Source organism: Pseudogymnoascus destructans, assembly GCF_001641265.1.
Source record: "Pseudogymnoascus destructans isolate 20631-21 unplaced genomic scaffold scaffold_7, whole genome shotgun sequence".
In the NCBI taxonomy this organism is placed as follows: domain Eukaryota; kingdom Fungi; phylum Ascomycota; class Leotiomycetes; order Thelebolales; family Thelebolaceae; genus Pseudogymnoascus; species Pseudogymnoascus destructans.
Window position 1 is genome coordinate 841,990 of NW_020167526.1, and position 16,814 is coordinate 858,803.

General features: G+C 52.0%; 6 protein-coding genes across 6 annotated transcripts; 4 read left to right on the forward strand and 2 right to left on the reverse strand.

The window, feature by feature from the left end:
- Positions 1-2,282: 2,282 nt before the first annotated feature.
- Positions 2,283-3,618, reverse strand: NSA2 (Ribosome biogenesis protein). Its single transcript, XM_024466615.1, has 7 exons — positions 3,490-3,618; positions 3,403-3,436; positions 3,081-3,345; positions 2,907-3,026; positions 2,735-2,853; positions 2,470-2,684; positions 2,283-2,413 (listed from the first exon to the last, which is right to left on the reverse strand). Exons 1-7 carry the CDS (start codon positions 3,504-3,506, stop codon positions 2,398-2,400), a joined length of 786 nt encoding a protein of 261 aa, XP_024325528.1. The 5' UTR covers positions 3,507-3,618; the 3' UTR covers positions 2,283-2,397.
- Positions 3,619-4,024: 406 nt separating this feature from the next.
- Positions 4,025-5,070, forward strand: VC83_02966 (uncharacterized protein). The gene is made up of 2 exons (XM_024466616.1): positions 4,025-4,154; positions 4,203-5,070. The coding sequence occupies exons 1-2, from the start codon at positions 4,146-4,148 to the stop codon at positions 4,920-4,922; spliced, it is 729 nt and encodes a 242-aa protein (XP_024325529.1). The 5' UTR covers positions 4,025-4,145; the 3' UTR covers positions 4,923-5,070.
- Positions 5,071-5,199: 129 nt separating this feature from the next.
- VC83_02967 (uncharacterized protein) lies at positions 5,200-6,986 on the forward strand. The gene is made up of 6 exons (XM_024466617.1): positions 5,200-5,378; positions 5,437-5,477; positions 5,530-5,605; positions 5,657-5,839; positions 5,968-6,103; positions 6,147-6,986. The coding sequence occupies exons 1-6, from the start codon at positions 5,287-5,289 to the stop codon at positions 6,501-6,503; spliced, it is 885 nt and encodes a 294-aa protein (XP_024325530.1). The 5' UTR covers positions 5,200-5,286; the 3' UTR covers positions 6,504-6,986.
- Positions 6,987-7,270: 284 nt separating this feature from the next.
- Positions 7,271-12,836, forward strand: VC83_02968 (uncharacterized protein). Its single transcript, XM_024466618.1, has 4 exons — positions 7,271-8,399; positions 8,453-10,772; positions 10,825-11,192; positions 11,247-12,836. The coding sequence occupies exons 1-4, from the start codon at positions 7,947-7,949 to the stop codon at positions 12,546-12,548; spliced, it is 4,443 nt and encodes a 1,480-aa protein (XP_024325521.1). The 5' UTR covers positions 7,271-7,946; the 3' UTR covers positions 12,549-12,836.
- Positions 12,837-13,041: 205 nt separating this feature from the next.
- On the forward strand, positions 13,042-14,071 carry VC83_02969 (uncharacterized protein; the record flags this gene model as incomplete). The annotated part of the gene is made up of 6 exons (XM_024466619.1): positions 13,042-13,062; positions 13,120-13,148; positions 13,198-13,464; positions 13,499-13,614; positions 13,668-13,748; positions 13,797-14,071. The coding sequence occupies 6 exons, from the start codon at positions 13,042-13,044 to the stop codon at positions 14,069-14,071; spliced, it is 789 nt and encodes a 262-aa protein (XP_024325522.1).
- A 328-nt stretch (positions 14,072-14,399) lies between these two features.
- VC83_02970 (uncharacterized protein) lies at positions 14,400-16,810 on the reverse strand. Its single transcript, XM_024466620.1, has 2 exons — positions 16,004-16,810; positions 14,400-15,954 (listed from the first exon to the last, which is right to left on the reverse strand). The coding sequence occupies exons 1-2, from the start codon at positions 16,605-16,607 to the stop codon at positions 14,543-14,545; spliced, it is 2,016 nt and encodes a 671-aa protein (XP_024325315.1). The 5' UTR covers positions 16,608-16,810; the 3' UTR covers positions 14,400-14,542.
- Between the last annotated feature and the right edge of the window lie 4 nt (positions 16,811-16,814).

Genomic DNA, 16,814 nt, shown 5'->3' on the forward strand with positions numbered 1-16,814 from the left:
AGGAAGGGATGAATTTACTAAGACAACACACTGTCTTAGGAAACAGAGCCAAAGGGTTGTAGCTTAGACTATTCCACAACGCAGCAATCAGGTGTATGATGTGGTGAAGTGGTTTAGACAAGTTGCAACAAATGTTGAGTCTGAGAACTCAGGGGTAAGTCAGAGGTTAGCACCTCACTGACTTTTCAAAAACAGAGAATAACAAGATCAATGCTTGGAAGCTTGGAAAAGACGTAGAAGTATGTGCTAGTCGATTTACTGTATTGCCTGCTTGCCCTTTCTTAAGGAAAGGGCAATCCTATTTATGCCAAAGGAGTGTAGTTCTCTCATTTTCCATGATTTTCCATGACTAACCAGGCTTGGTAAATGTATTAGAAATCAAGTGCGACCCACAACAGCTTGCTAATCATGTAGTGAACGTAAGAGAATCCCATAGAACCATCTCTTGGGTTCCTAGCCTATAGGAAGTGAAAAGGAGGTCCAAGGTCAGAGTACCTATAGATAAATTATGTCATAACTTAACCAATCTTGTGGGTAACTAAGGAGCGATGACGTGTAATGAATCATAGAGGGTTGTAGAAGCTTCTAGAGCTATCGTTCATGTTCCTAGGCCTCTAGTTGGTAGAGATATGCCATGTGGTAGTATTGGCCCACCCCTTAAGGAGGAGATTTTCTTAATAACTTGTTCAATGAGTGTTCAAATGATATGCCGTGATGTATGTAGCATAAACAGATGTAGTAGAAGAGTTTGCAGCAATCGTTGAGTAGTATTGTTTCTGTTGTTGGTGTGATAAGCCAAGATATGTATGTTGACTTGTAGGTTTGAGGAGGAGATTTCTAAGTTTGCTCTTGAGTTTGATAGCAAACTGAGTGCAACGAATGTCAGTATGACAATATCATCCGTTACAATTGCTAATTGTTAAGCCAAATATTCACTACTATAGATAGGCTCTTTAAGATGTACGACATCAAGCACTCTAGATTTCTGTTGCCATTTATCATTGATCTAATGTGCTGTGATAGCTGTGTAATCTGTATAGCTCCGTGTAGACCATGCATCTGTTGTTATAGATATCCAGCCTCCTCTCTTGATATGAGAATGGAGCTTAATTTGTAGCTGGCCTTAGTGATATGAGAATTGACGCTATAGTTCTTGGTGTAACGTACATGCTGATATTGTCATAGTCGTTAGGCTTAAAAATTATACTAATTCACGAAATGAATGGCTTTTAACAAGGCGTATTGATAGATTGTTTGATACAATAAACTAGAGCAATAACTCTCTATACTTTGCTGGATTACTTGGTTGCTTTGGTAAGGCTGATAGGCGTGGCTTGAAAAATGACGATGTAATACTAGATGCGCTTAACGACTGTCCATTATCATTTTTAAGGGCATATGATATAGCTGAATGCCTTAAAGAATAATGCCTCTAAAGATTGCCTGTTAATGATTGCTTTAATCCTTATGGCGGTAATGAATATCCACAGCCTAGTTGTAGGCATATCATCTTGACAGTTAGAGGCTGAGTATCAAGCAATTCTCGACGCTTTGGATATCGAGGTAGATTAACAGATATTTCGATTGAGGGCTGAATGGGTCATGTACGATCCGTGTCTACCACTGGTGTTTGTTCGTTCGAGCGGCGAGTGGTCTATAGCGTGTGCTTTGCGTTAGCACGTAAGTCTCATGCGAGGATGGGGATATAAGGCGTATATGATATTTAGATTGCTAAGGGCTCTTGGAGCCTTGTTAAAAATTCAGTATGACAAATGGAAAGAGGCGCCAACACTTAAAACTCCACCGCGCGCAACTCCGCGAAGTGGTAATGTTAGGCTAAACAAAACTATATGTCCGTGTCTAGCAGACCTTGGGCAGAGACGATGACAGCATATTTGCACGTCGTTAAACGAATAAGAAACAACGCATGTTAAGAAATCAATGGCATTGATATTTGGCAGACAATATTTACTGCGCGGCTGATCTAACAGATCCCGGCTTTGCACATGCGGGATGGGAGCTGCCTATAGATTCTCCAATGGAAGCCAGAATTGATACCGGTGAGAGGACGAGATGCAACTAGCAACGCCCCCCCGCACTTGTCACAGCCGCGACATCCAAGGCAACTAAGTTCCCGTCGATGGCATGCGACTGGCTCCTTGTTCTGGGCGGGAAGATATGAGGGGAGACAGCGTTGTGGTGGCAGTAAAAGGGGGACAGGCTAAATATCGAGATCAAAGAACGACAAAATATCAATAACACAGCGATTGATGAAAAAAAGGTGGTTCGTAGACGCCTATTTAGCTCCGATGTTAAACACATAATTTTTGAAAACTAAACGCCCCTCCAAAGCTATCCGCTTTTATTTTAAATTCAGTTCTATTATAGACACCGCTTCTAAACCAGGAGTACACTGAAATAAAGTTAGCATCCCGCCAGGAAAAAGGATATTTCAAAGGGTAGACTTACGCGTTAACACACCCATCATTCTCGCAGTGGTTCATGATCTGCGCATATCTTCCCCACACCACCTTACCACCGGTCGTGACCAATCCCAACTCGCTAACATTCACCTCGATAACCGTACCCTTCGTCAAAACACCCAGCTGAGTGTACATAGGGTTTTGCGGGTTCTTCTTGACGCTGATGATAGGTAGCTGAACGGTGACACCAAGTTCCGGGTGCTGAATTGGCTGTTAGTACAGAAAATGACTGGTAGGAGTTGGTGACTGACAGTAACATTCGCCTTCTTGTATCTCAGACCCATAGGGCGGATGAACCTCTCGTATTTCACCGGGCGTCTGGTGAAATCTGGTCCGACGAATGTCGGCTTGGTGATCATACGCTTCCATCCTGAAAACCCGTTAGCAGCTGTTTCCCTGTCAAAAAATATGGGATTCACGAACCCTTCTTGTTAGTCTTCTTTCCGGTCTTGACAACCTTGAACATCTCCTCCTCGGCGATACCCCTGACCTTTGGTAACGGCACGCTGAACTTGGCCGCCTTCTCCTTCCGCTTGTTTTTAACTAGTAATCGTCAGCAAGCCCTTCCAAAAAAAAACCAGTATGTGATCGACGTACTCGAGCTGCTCAGAGCCTTCGCGTTTGTAGGATTCGATCTGTCGAGAAGATATTGTGGGAGAGGCGTGTTGGAAGGCTCATTTGGTGCCGAAGACTTGACATTACGTTCCTCGTGCGCCTTGATCTGCTTCTTCATCTGGATCTTCTCATGATGCCTCTTCTTCTGGTATAACTTCGCGCGAAGACCAGTCAAGTTCTGCGCATCCTGCGACTGCTTCTTGCCCTCTCTGGCTGCTCTCTTGCGTGTCTTCTCCTCGTGATCGAGCTTGGGTGGTCCGTTAGTTCATGCGTAATCGTGGGGAAGGTCGAGGGAGGGTCATACTCTTCTTCCGTGGAGTTTCCTCCAGCGGTCCATACTATTTTGGTTGTCAGAATCATTGCCTCTGGGGGTAGACTGTGGTGTCCTTACTATTCATTTTGAGGCATTGTAAAGGGTCGCTATCGAGCGACTGCCTGGATACTTGGATGGGTGTTGGAGAAGTTTGTCGACTGCCAGGATAGTTGGCTGGCTGTCTGGGTTGTTGGCGACTGTCTGGAGTGGTTGGAGGTGGGCGCCAAGTGCGATAAAAATTCACAGCTTATCGGGGTCATGATCTAACCGTAACCTCGTTAGCGTTGATTAACACCTCAGGCAACAAGACTTGTCAAACACGACAAACATAGGTGCCTTCGGGCCGAACCCCCCACCTGAAGGTAGCTTTTCGCTATAATTTCTATGTAAAGATACTTATTCTGAATTTCCTCTCTACTATGTTATAACTGTTAATAATTATAATTGCTACGTACATACCATAATTATAACTAATTCTATGCTATTTAGAAGTAAATAAGTTATAGTTATGACCATATTTCATTAAGTAACTTTATATACAGATTACACCAAAACGCTACCTCGAGTTGGTGATTGGGGCGGCTGAATTATGAAGGTTGCTGGTTGGGGCAGGTACCAGATACAATAAATGGCACTCATTCCTCATTATCCCCCACCTACCTACTTCCTCGGCCACTCTCACAGAATACTCTCACAGAATACACTTCCCTCTAATCTCATCACAATCGTTCACCATGGCAAAAGTAAGCACCCAGGTCTCTCCTAGATACAATTCTAACCCAGCATGTCAGATCACTACCCTTCTCCTCGATTGTGACAACACCCTCGTCCTCTCCGAGAAGCTCGCCTTCGCTGCCTGCGCTGATCTCGCAAACCAAATCCTCCAGAAGCACAACCTCCACCCCAATTACACCGGCGAGTCCCTCATGACTGAATTCGTCGGCCAGAACTTCCGCGGCATGCTGCTCAGCCTCTGCCAGAAGCACAACCTCCACATCCCAGACGACGAGCTTGCGGGCTACGTCTCTAGCGAGGAAGACGCCGTCATCGCGAAGCTCAATGTGAGCTTGGAGCCGTGTGAGGGTGTGCACGACGCCCTGAAGGAGATGGATGGGAAGTACACGCTAGCCGTTGTCTCATCATCAGCAGGTCGCCGTCTGAAAGCTAGCCTCGTCAAGACCAACATGCAGGACTACTTTGGAGATAGGGTATACAGCGCCGCAACCTCCCTACCTACGCCGACATCCAAGCCAGACCCTGCAATCTACAACTTCGCTGCCCAACAGCTAGGGAAGAAGCCGGAGGAGTGCGTGGCCTTTGAGGATAGCAAGAGCGGCACGCTGAGCGCGGTTCGCGCGGGGATCCCGGTTATCGGCTACGTGGGAAGCTACGACGAGGATGAGCGGGAGAAGATGACTGCTCTTCTCAAGGAAAATGGCGCAAAGATTGTCATGCAGCACTGGAGCGAATTTGACGGGGCAATGCAAACCATTGAGAAGGCCAAGCTGTAATGCAGCCGAAATATACATTTTGCACCCTAGCTGTAACAGATATCATGCATCATGACGTAATTCCCGCAATTGCCCAGGAACGTGCCATTTCTCTGATAACAAGTAACTCCATTTGCCATGGGTATTTAATAACTTTCCTATTCCTCCTGTACCTATCTTGCTTTTCTATCGTTATGATAACGAGATGTTATAATAGTATATATCACGTGATATTACATTTTTAGGCTAAAATTTAATATTTATTGTCATAAGCTGCAGTTTGACCTTGGTGTTTCTGAACGTCAATATATCATTTTGTTAATTTGCAGTTTGCCTTTAGTTTTTATTTGTACCCGTCTTGCTTTTCTAGCGTTGTGATAACGAGATGTCCGGAGATGCATCAGGGACTTATTCCTTCGACCGGATCCTGAATTTCCGTGATGTGGGAAAGACGACCAACCAGTATACTGGCAAGAGGTTCTACATCCAGTGCATCACTACTACTATGTACATGTTTCTTATATTTCTATTCCAGACTAGTAGCTGAGGGCCGCTTGTTTCGATCCGCCAGGCTTGGTATACGCACCTCCCTGGCCCCTATTCAGGAAGCTCACACGTTACCCCTCAGACGACGCATCCGTTTCTGACCGCGATGCGCTTCGACACGATATCGGAATCAAGACGGTCATGGACCTGCGAACAAAGTAACCGCCAGCTGGGTTCTCCTTTGGATCAGGAAGTTCTGACTCAACTAGGTCAGAGCATGTTAAGCAGGCCAAGAAGCGCGAGGGAGACCTCAAAATACTGGTATTGGTGAAATCTAACGATGCATTGGCGAAACCAATGGAGATTCCTGGGTTGGGGTACTGCAATATCAATATCAATGGAAAGGGCTTCGAGCGGACGCTCTTGTGGAGACTGTCTTTTTGGAATATTTTGTAGGTCATTATTTGTGACTTGCCATTGTGGAACTTGAGTTGGGTGTAGTTCATTCAATGGTCGGATTTACAATTTGTCTCTTACCACCCACAAATTATTACAGCAGCTAACGTTCTTATTTTACCAGCAAGGTTCTAATCCTCATGCTCTTCGGCTACCGCATGGAAGCCATCAGCATTCTCGGCCGCGAAGTCATGAAACCCCGCGGCCTCATCGGACTCGGATACGATACCATCGACTACTGCGGCGCCGAACTAGCCACAGTTTGTCCCCCTTTCCCATTCAACACCACATCTAACATCCCAGGCCTTCCGCGAATTCGCATCCTCCCCGCGCTACCCCATCCTCGTGCACTGCACCCAAGGCAAAGACCGGACAGGGCTGATCATCTGCCTGCTCCTGCTGCTGCTCGATGTCCCCATCGACGCCGTGACGTACGACTACACGCTGAGTGAAGCGGGCTTGCTCCCGGAGAAGGAGGAGAGGATGGTGGAGATTAGGGAGATCGGGCTGACGGAGGAGTTTGCGAGTGCGCCGAGGGAGTGGATTGGGAAGATGAATGAGTATCTGGGGGAGAAGTATGGGGGGACGAGGGAATATCTTGAGGGTATTGGGGTTGATGGGGGGGTGCAGGCGAGGATTATTGAGGCGCTGTTGGGTTGATTGGCCTGGATTCGATTCGTTTGTTAGATATTTAAAAGAGCCTGTCAGTCACCATCTCTAACGCGTTGCGTCTCACCTCCAGTTTCCCATCTCCAGTCTCTCACCTCCAGTCTCTCACCTCCAATCTCTCATCTCCAACCTCTCATCTCCAATCTCTCATGTCCAGTCCCATATGTCCAGTCCCTCACCTTCCATGGCTGGGATCCACCTTACAAAGAGGCGGGTTTGAACCGCTATCCCCGCTATTCGAGCCTCTCATCCCCGTCAATTCCTCGTCAATTCACCGTCAATTCCCCGTCAACTCCCCGAACCGAAGCGTTATCTCCATCCTCTTGGCCGAAATCACGGAATCGTTGGAGTTCCCTCTTTTATCCTATCCCTTCCCAAACACTGACGTATACGGAGGACTAACCATGCTTACCGTAGGATGAAACGATCATACGTACCTTGTAATATCAATTTACAGCTACAGAACCACAAGCGATGTCGTCGTCGAGGCCAGACCCGGCCGTCCAGCGAATTTCCATGATGACAAAGCCCGCCCCACCAGGGACCGCACCGGATTTAAGAAGCCCCATCCGCTTCATCCACTCCAGCTGAGTCCAGTCTCAAACCAGCCTAGCCTCATTCGAATTCCGAAGGAGTTCGCGTGCGCCGTGTCCGTTTCAGCCAATCACAACCCTCTCTATTCGACACTCCCAACCAAGCTTTGTCGGCATTCCCACTCCCCGACTCCCCGACTCCCCGACATGCCGACATGCCGACATGCCGACGTCCACAACCATCCATCTTTTTCTTTTTTAGGTGGGAAGTATCGACTGACTAAACTCCCCCGCCATTTTGCAGGCAGGATCAAGCCAAAGGCGGCAGGAGTTAGTCGATCGGTACTTCAGCGCGCTTGGGGAGGGAAAATGTTGGCCCCAAAAGTGAGGGGAGAACAGAAAGAGAGCCACCACTACTGCCACTACCGCTTCTGCCACTTCTGCCACTACTGTGACTGACCGGCCTGTCCCTGTCTCGCATGGCGAGCAATGGGGAGCACGCGGCTGCCTTCGGAATGGCTAATTAAGCCATTCAGAGTATGGATGGAGAGAGACGAAGTATGAGTCGACGCGCGTACTACGAATGCCTACAGGGAAAAAAAGAAGGCTTGTCCGTCTGTTACGAACAGCACCTATTAGTGATCCAGAATATACTTAACCATGACATCGCCGCCCCCGAGATCCTAAAAGGCTAGGTCCCTGTCCCCAAATCCCGTTCCCACTTAGCTATCAATCGCGCTTTTGTTAGATAGCCTCTTCTTCCTCCATTACCACCTGCTATCGTCGCCCTATAGACTAAAGTGAAACTCTTTGCACCTAGGTCTTACGTTGTGGCGCATCAGCGATGGTCTGACAGGCGATCCGTGCCAATCATATTCAACAGCCACAGCACGGCCACAGGATGTCTGACCCCTTGGTGCCACGAGCGACCAACGCAGCGCTTGACCCAGCTGCTGCCGTGAACAGCACGAACCGTGATGAACCGCTCGCTGTTGGCGACGAGCAGGGCAGCCGCGCGCGCGAGAGTGACGAGAAAACCGAGAGCGATGAAAGGGATATGGATTTTGAGAAGGCCGGCAGCCATGAGAGCGATCCAGGCTTCGAGAAGACCAAGAGTGCCGCTGAGGCTAAGCCGATGGGGGAGCCGCTGGCTCCATATGCTACCTCTGCGAGCGGCGCCTCTGCAGCAACTACTGTGCCAACGGTGGCTGCGAAGAAGCCATGGTACAAGACGCCCAATCCCATGAAATGGGGGTCCATCCCGGCCATCCCTACGGAGAGAGGGGTGTCGAGGGAGGCGACTGCGGGGTGGTTCAGCTTATTGACCTTCCAATGGATGGCGCCAGTCATGACCGTGAGTGCTCTATATCCGCATGCGCACCTATAATTACTAACTCTAGATTCTAGGCTGGCTACAAACGACCACTCGACCAGAACGACATCTGGCTCGTCAACCCAAAGCGCAAAGCAACACCAATGACCGAGCGCATGCAAGCCTCCTTCAAGCGTCGTGCTGAGCGCGGCGACAAATACCCCCTCCTCTGGGCCATGCACGAGACCTTTAAGTGGGAGTTCTGGATCGGCGGCTTCTGCCAGTTCTTCGCCAACCTATTCACCGTCTTTGCACCCTTCACGCTGCGCTTCCTTATCCAGTTCGCCACCGATGCATATATCGCACAGAAGACAGGCGCGCCGGCACCGCATATTGGAAAGGGCGTTGGGCTAGTCATTGGCGTCACGGCTATGCAGGTGTGTCAGAGCTTGGGAATGAGCCATTTTATATACAGGGGTATGATGATTGGAGGGCAGTCGCGCGCGGTGATGATATCGTGTATTTTTGAGAAAGCGATGAAGATCTCGGGCCGTGCCAAGGCAGGTGGACGTGCGCTGGATGACGATTCTGAGGGGGCGGCCAAGCCTGCTACTGGGAAGGGAGATGGCAAGGACAAGAAAGCGGGGGAGAAGGGGAAGGAAGAGCAGGCGCCGGGGGTGTCGGGAGATGGTACGGGATGGGGGAGTGGCCGGATTGTTAATCTCATGGCTGTGGACACCTACCGTGTCGATCAGGCATCGGCCATGTTCCATTTGATCTGGACGGCCCCGATAGTCTGCATCCTCACCCTGGTTCTCCTCGTTATTAACTTGCACGAGAGTGCGCTTGCCGGGTTTGCCCTGCTTGTTTTCGGCATTCCCGCCCTCACTATGGCCGTCAAGAGCCTGTTCACTCGCCGTAGAGTGATCAACAAGATCACCGACCAGCGCGTGGGTCTGACACAGGAGATCCTGCAAGCTGTGCGGTTCGTCAAGTATTTTGGCTGGGAGATGGCCTTCCTGGACCGGCTGCGCAGTATTCGCGACAGGGAGATCTACGCCATTCAGATCCTCCTTGCTATTCGAAATGCGATCAACGCTGTCTCGATGTCTATGCCCATCTTCGCCTCTATGTTGGCCTTCATCACCTATTCGCTCACCAACAACTCCCTCGATCCAGCAAAGGTCTTCTCCTCCCTCGCGCTGTTCAATTCGCTACGTATGCCGCTGAACATGCTGCCGCTCGTTATCGGCCAGGTCGTCGACGCATGGAGCTCCCTTAAGCGCATCCAGGAGTTCCTACTATGCGAGGAACAGCCAGAAGAGGCAGTCTGGGAGATGGAGGCCGAGAATGCAGTTGAGATGAACAACGCTAGTTTCACCTGGGAGCGTACCGTCACGCCAGAAGCAGAGGACCTCAAAGGCAAGCCCGTCAAGCCCACTACGAAAGAGAAGAAATCCAAAAAGACCATGGCCGGCGACTCGAACCCAAGCCCAAGCGACGCCAGCTCCGGTGACCTAACCCCCGACTCCGCCAGCACATCAGCCCCCGCCCCACCCCCCGAACCCTTCCAGCTGCACGACCTCGATATCAAACTCGGCCGCAACGAGCTCGTCGCCGTGATCGGCGGCGTCGGTAGCGGCAAGAGCAGTCTCCTCGCCGCGCTGGCGGGAGATATGCGCAAGACGAGCGGAGACGTGGTGTTTGGCGCCACACGGGCGTTCTGTCCGCAGTACGCGTGGATCCAGAACGCGAGCGTGCGCGAGAACATCGTCTTCGGGAAAGAGATGTCGCGGGGGTGGTACGACAAAGTCATCGATGTGTGTGCGCTGCGCCCGGATCTGGAGATGTTGCCGAGCGGCGATGGGACGGAGATTGGGGAGCGCGGGATTACGGTGTCCGGGGGGCAGAAGCAGAGGATTAATATTGCGAGGGCGATTTACTTTGATGCGGATATTGTGATTATGGATGATCCGCTCAGTGCGGTGGATGCGCATGTTGGGAGACATATTTTTGATAATGCGATTTGTGGGCTGCTGAAGGATAAGTGTCGGGTGTTGGCCACGCATCAGCTTTGGGTGCTGAATAGGTGTGATAGGATTATTTGGCTGGAGGAGGGGAGGGTGCAGGCCGTAGATACGTTTGCGAATCTCATGGCGAATGATGCGGGGTTCCAGCATTTGATGGAGACTACGGCGGTAGAGGAACGGGAAGAGAAGAGGGAAGATGAGGAGGAGGCAGGAGAGGAAGTCAAGGACAAGAAGAGCAAAAAGAAGAAGGCTGCGGGGTTGATGCAGGCGGAAGAGCGACAGGTCAAGAGTGTGCCATGGTCCGTCTATGCATCCTATATTAAGGCATCAGGAAGCATGTGGAGTCTCGTCTTCGTCCTGCTCCTCCTGGTTCTATCGAACGGAGGTAAGTTGTTGTCCCCCCTCGACCTGTCTACACCCGCTAACCCACACACCAGCCAACATCGTGACCTCTCTGTGGCTCTCCTGGTGGACGAGCGACAAATTCGGCTTCTCGACCGGTACATACATCGGCGCATATGCCGCGCTGGGCGCGTCGCAGGCGCTCCTAATGTTCGGCTTCTCGGTATCGCTGACCGTGTTTGGCACGACATCTAGTAAGGTGATGCTGAACCGGGCGATCACGCGGACGCTACGGGCGCCGATGGCATTCTTTGACACGACGCCGCTGGGGCGCATCACGAATCGGTTCTCGAGGGATGTGGATACCATGGATAATTTCCTGACGGATGCGATTCGCATGTACTTTTTGACGATTGGGATGATTTTCGCGACGTTTGCGCTTATTATTGCGTACTTCCATTATGTATGTCCCCCTACTTTACTGGTTGGATATCAGAGAAATTCTAACCCGATACAGTTCACAATCGCCCTCGTTCCGCTATCCTTCATCTTCGTAGTCTCCGCAGGATACTATCGTGCCTCGGCCCGCGAGATGAAACGATTCGAGTCCCTCTTCCGCTCAAGCCTCTTCGCAAAATTCAGCGAGGGCCTCTCCGGCACCGCCAGTATCCGCGCCTATGGGCTGCAAGACCGCTTCGTCATGGGCATCCGCAGCGCAATCGACGACATGAACAGCGCATACTACCTGACCTTCTCGAACCAGCGATGGCTGTCCATCCGCCTTGACGCGATTGGCAACCTGCTCGTCTTCACGACCGGAATCCTCGTCATCACCTCCCGCTTCAACGTCAACCCCTCCATTGGCGGCCTGGTTTTGAGTTACATCCTCGCTATCGTGCAGGTCCTGCAGTTCACTGTCCGCCAACTTGCTGAGGTCGAAAACGGCATGAACTCTACAGAGCGTGTGCACTTCTACGGCACGGAGCTAGAAGAGGAGGCACCACTCCACACCATCGAAGTCGCAGATTCGTGGCCGCAGGCCGGCGAGATCGTGTTCAAAGACGTAGAGATGCGCTACCGACCCAATCTCCCATTGGTCCTGTCAGGCCTGAACATGCACGTCCGCGGTGGTGAGCGCATCGGAGTCGTTGGACGTACCGGCGCGGGCAAATCGAGCATCATGTCCGCGCTCTTCCGACTCGTCGAGATCACCTCTGGCTCCATCACCATCGACGGGGTGAATATCTCCACCATCGGCCTTCATGACCTGCGCTCGCGCCTGGCAATTATCCCGCAAGATCCGACGCTGTTCAAGGGCACCGTGCGCGGCAACCTCGATCCGTTCAGCGAGCACACCGATCTCGAGCTTTGGTCGGCGCTACGGCAATCCGACCTTGTCTCCGCGGACGCATCCCTCGACGATAAATCGCCTGGACGCATCCACCTCGACGGTGTGGTGGAGGAGGAGGGTCTGAACTTCTCCTTGGGGCAGCGCCAATTGATGGCGTTGGCGCGTGCGCTGGTGCGGGGCTCGCGCATCATCGTGTGTGATGAAGCGACGAGCAGCGTGGATATGGAGACGGATGATAAGATTCAGCGCACGATGGCCGCTGGGTTCAAGGGCAAGACATTACTATGCATTGCGCATCGACTTAAGACGATTATTGGGTATGATCGCATTTGTGTGATGGACAAGGGGAGCATTGCTGAGCTGGATACGCCGCTGAGGTTATATGAGGCGGGAGGGACCTTTAGGGGGATGTGTGATAGGAGTGGGATTCGGAGGGAAGATTTTGGAGAGATTGAGGAGAAGGAGTAGGGGGTGCGTTGAGAGGGATGATTTTCCATGGACATATGGCGTTACATAGATGTTACCCATATCATACATTTGGGACATGGTGGTAAAAAATACTTCTCATATATCTATTTATTAGACAAACCTCTTACTTTCCATATTATATATAGAATTTCACGTGCTTCGAAAATAAAGTTATGCGTACGTCATGTTGCAAGCCACCGATTTTAAGCTTAGCCACGATTTAAAAACATCATAGGCAATGACGTCAGTTCCCTGCAATCCGAATTTCGAGTTGCGCGCCGCCAGTCGCAAAAAAAAATTCATGATTTACATTACATATACGGAGACATAACACTCATTAAATGGTCACCAGGACCCCTACTATGTCTTCCCAGTAAATGTCCGTGCCACTGGGCTGTATCAACATCTTTATATCAGAAAACAACCGCGCCACGTCTGAAGCGCGCGGACATTCTCTCATCGAGGACTACAGCTTTCCAGCTCTCAGCCAAGCATGTGGGGGTTCTTATATTGGGTACATCCCGCCGCGCGCCGCCGTCTTCATGCATCCAAAAGCTTACTTTTCTAACAGGTCTTCCCCGTCGTCTCGGGCCTCACATGGTACACGCCCCCTCCCCTCACCACTCCCGCAACCCCTAACACCCCCCAGGCTCGGCATGCTCATCGCAATGCTGGTCGTCTGGACCACCTCAGGGCGCCCACACTACCCCTCCATGGAACCCCCCCAAAGCATCGCATACATCTCCGACGTCGGCGCGCAAGGCCTCAAGCCCCTCTTCATCGCAGGCTCCGTCGTCATGACCGTCTTCCTCGACCTATCGCTAGTGGCGGAGCGCTGGCTACGACACCGCGGGCGGCTGGCGCGCAACCGCACCATGACGGAGAAGGCGTTTATGTTCCTCTCGATGCTGGGCGCGTTGGTGGGTACGGTGGGGTTGATTAGCTTTGAGTATCATGGATACGCTGCGTCATCCGCATATGCATAATCGATTTCTCGTCGTGTTTATCGTGGGCTACGTGGTGTCGGCTATCTTTATCTGCGCGGAGTACCAGCGGTTGGGGATCCGTGAGTTTAGCCCATGCATTCGCAAAGGGGGATGTGTATTGACAGTTACTTAGATTTCCGCGAGCATCGTGTGCTGAGGGCGTCATTTTGGATTAAGCTCTTCTTTATTATCATCGAGGTCGCCTTGGCAATAGGTAAGCTCCCACAACGACAGAGAAGCGCCATCTGCTAACCAATCCTAGGATTCGGTGTGGAGAGCAAGAAAGACAATTTCGACACGGCGGCCGTTCTCGAATGGACCATTGCTTTCATATTCACCTTCTACATCCTCTCCATCTTCATCGACTTGATCCCAGCTGTGCGCACCAAGGAGCGCGTAAGGGAGGAGACGGCTCTGCAGATGGAGGCTAATGACCCACATACGCGTATGCACGAGGATGAGGCGCGCTTGCATCAGGCGCAGTATGATAGCCCGAGTTACCGCGGGGATGGAAGCCGACTTGGACAGAACTTTTGAGTGAGGGGGCTGGATAAGGGGGTAATTTGGAGACGCGTTGTTTTAGCAACACTGTGGTCGGGCCTAAGCAGTGTGGAGGTAAGTAAACCGGACGGCGCAAGCCGAGGCTATTTCATTACCACTTCAAGTCCGAGTTCTTGGAAATGAGGGGCCGAGGGCTTAGTTGCAGCGAGATCAGGCGTCGGCGCTCAGAGGTCGAACCTTTTAATATAGATATGGGGGTTGGAAGGCAGTAGAATTACAAGAAATAGTCCATCGATACCAAAATAATACTTCAGCGCCGTCTAAGTCCTCTAGTTGATACACACCATACTACTACTACAATGTTCCCATATTTGTGGCCAGACTAAAAAACGCATTACAATCCCTCCCCTCTCCCTCCTCCCAGCGCCCAAACACCACGACCTCACCTCCCAAAATAGCAGAAAACAAATACCGAAATCTCACTTCTGACACCGCCGCCACATTCAATCAATCAATGTCCATGCCACCCTCACTCCCCTCCTCCTCCGTCAGCCCCAACAACGCCTTATCCACATCATCCAGATCCTCTTCCTCCTCCGCCTCCTCCTCCGCCTCGCTCCCCAACCCCAACAACGCCTTCTCCATCTCATCCAAATCCTCCTCCGTCGTCCCCGCCTCCTCTACCGTCGCCACCGGTTCCCCAATATGCGCTTTATACCCCCCCTCCCCCCACCTATCCAGCCTCCTCCCCATCCTCCTAAACGCCGCCCCATACGCCGCCATCTCCTCTCCAAAATCATCCTCCTCACTCTTCAACTGCACCAACCCGCCCACACCCCTCTCCCTGAACGGCCCGAGAACTCGGCCAAGACTCTCCTCACTCTCGCTATCCTCGCACATCTCCTGCATCGCCGCTGTGCGGTGGACAGCCCGTAGAATCGCACCCTCCATCCGTCGCGCCTTCCGCGCGTTGTGGTGAACTCGTCGCAGTCCGCGGGAGAGGATGTAGTTGACGCGTTGATTTCTATTATGCTCCACAGCAAGCTGATGCGCCGTAAGCGGGCGTGTTCGACGTGCCGTCGGTGCTTGGCCCTCCGGCGCCTCGCGTGGTGCAGGTGACGATCCGCCATCGACCTGGTGCTTGAGCGCACCACCGCGCGTGCGCACCCCGCTCAGGCCGTGGACGCGCAGGTTGGATCCGCCTCTTGGCGGCGTCGAGCGCGCGCTATCAACGTCGGAGTCATACTTTGACGCCCGCGTGCGCAGGACAGCAGAGGGACTGGCACCGACATCGTCGGGGCCAAGGTTAAGTTTGGGCTTTGGGCCTCGCTTGGGAGGTCCGTAATCAACATGCAGGGCCGCCTGATCAGCCTCGATGATACGCTTGCGCTCGCGCATCTTGGCTTCGCCGTACTCCGTCTCCTCGGGGGTGTCGACGTTCTCGAGGGCCATCTCGGCGTCGTTGAGGGTCGTGAGGGCAGGGACGCCTTGGTTGGAGACGCCGGTGCCGTAGTCAACGCCGGCGCCGAAGGGGTTCTCTTTGCAGCCTTCTTCGGTGAAGTCGGACTCGAGGTAGTGCCACATGAGCCAGAGAAGGGCGCGGGCGCGGGACTTGCTGGAGAGTGTTGGGCGCATGATAAGGTCGAAGAAGTCGCGGCCGGGGGGGAAGTGGAGTTCGGTGACGCGGGCGGCGTATTGGGCGAGGACGAAGATCAGGTTCACTGGGTTGGTGCGTGGTATGGGTGTGTCTTTGATCTTGTCGATTGAGTTGGGCTCAAAGCGGTCCTCTGATGCGCCCTTCAGGATCGACTTCAACCGTGGTGCATCCTGTAGTTGCTTATAGGAATTCGGGTCTTGTTGTGCTTGTAGGGACGGAATTGCGTGGTATGTCCGTAGCTGTGCACGCATCTCCGGAAAGACTGGACATTTGTTAGCAATGTCACGATTTTGTCGTGGGGTATAGCTTACAATTCAGAGTCGTGTTCATCCTCCCAAGATTGACCAGCAGGCACACCATAGCCATATTCTTCGCCGGCTCATGCTCGCTCATCAACTTATCCCTCAGGATCTTGCTCGTCTTGCTACTTCTCGCCATCGCATCAATGTATAGTTCCGCGAAGCTTTGCAGTCCCAGCCCTGGATCATAGCTATTGGTGAAGCACTTTGTTTCATCATCAAAGATGTTCCACAGAAATTCATACTGAATATCCTTCCTCCACAACGGCTCCCCATCATCCTTCTTCAGATGCCGCACCTTGTGCCCACTGTATCCCGCACCAGCACTCGCCTCCTTGTGCGCCGCAACCCCCTTTGCAGCCCGTCCCTTCGCGCCGCTCTTCCCGCTCCCCTTCCCTGCTGATGGCTGTGGTTTTGGGTTCTCATCTTCCGTCATATCGGCGTCCTCGCGCTTCTGTGGCGATAAGGTCGGCGCCGACTCATTGTCTCCCAGGACGTGTTGGAGCGTGGTTCGTGGATCGGCGCGCGTTGGCGACGATGCTGCGGTGCGGTGATCGTCCATTTCAGAGGCTTCAATTGTAGACCCGGGCGAGCGGCCGCCATAGAGGTCCGTCATGGTTGTGGCTTGGTGTAGATGTCTACATGAAGAGTAATTGGGGTTAATTTAGGTGAGCCTTTGACGTCCGCACCCAAGCTGGTCCAGCCGCGTTCGTCTGTTCCAAGGTACTCACCATGATTACGGCAACTTCCGGGGTTGGATTATTCACTGGTGGCCTCAATATCACGACCAAGACACTGCTAATCACGCATAAATGAGCGTCGT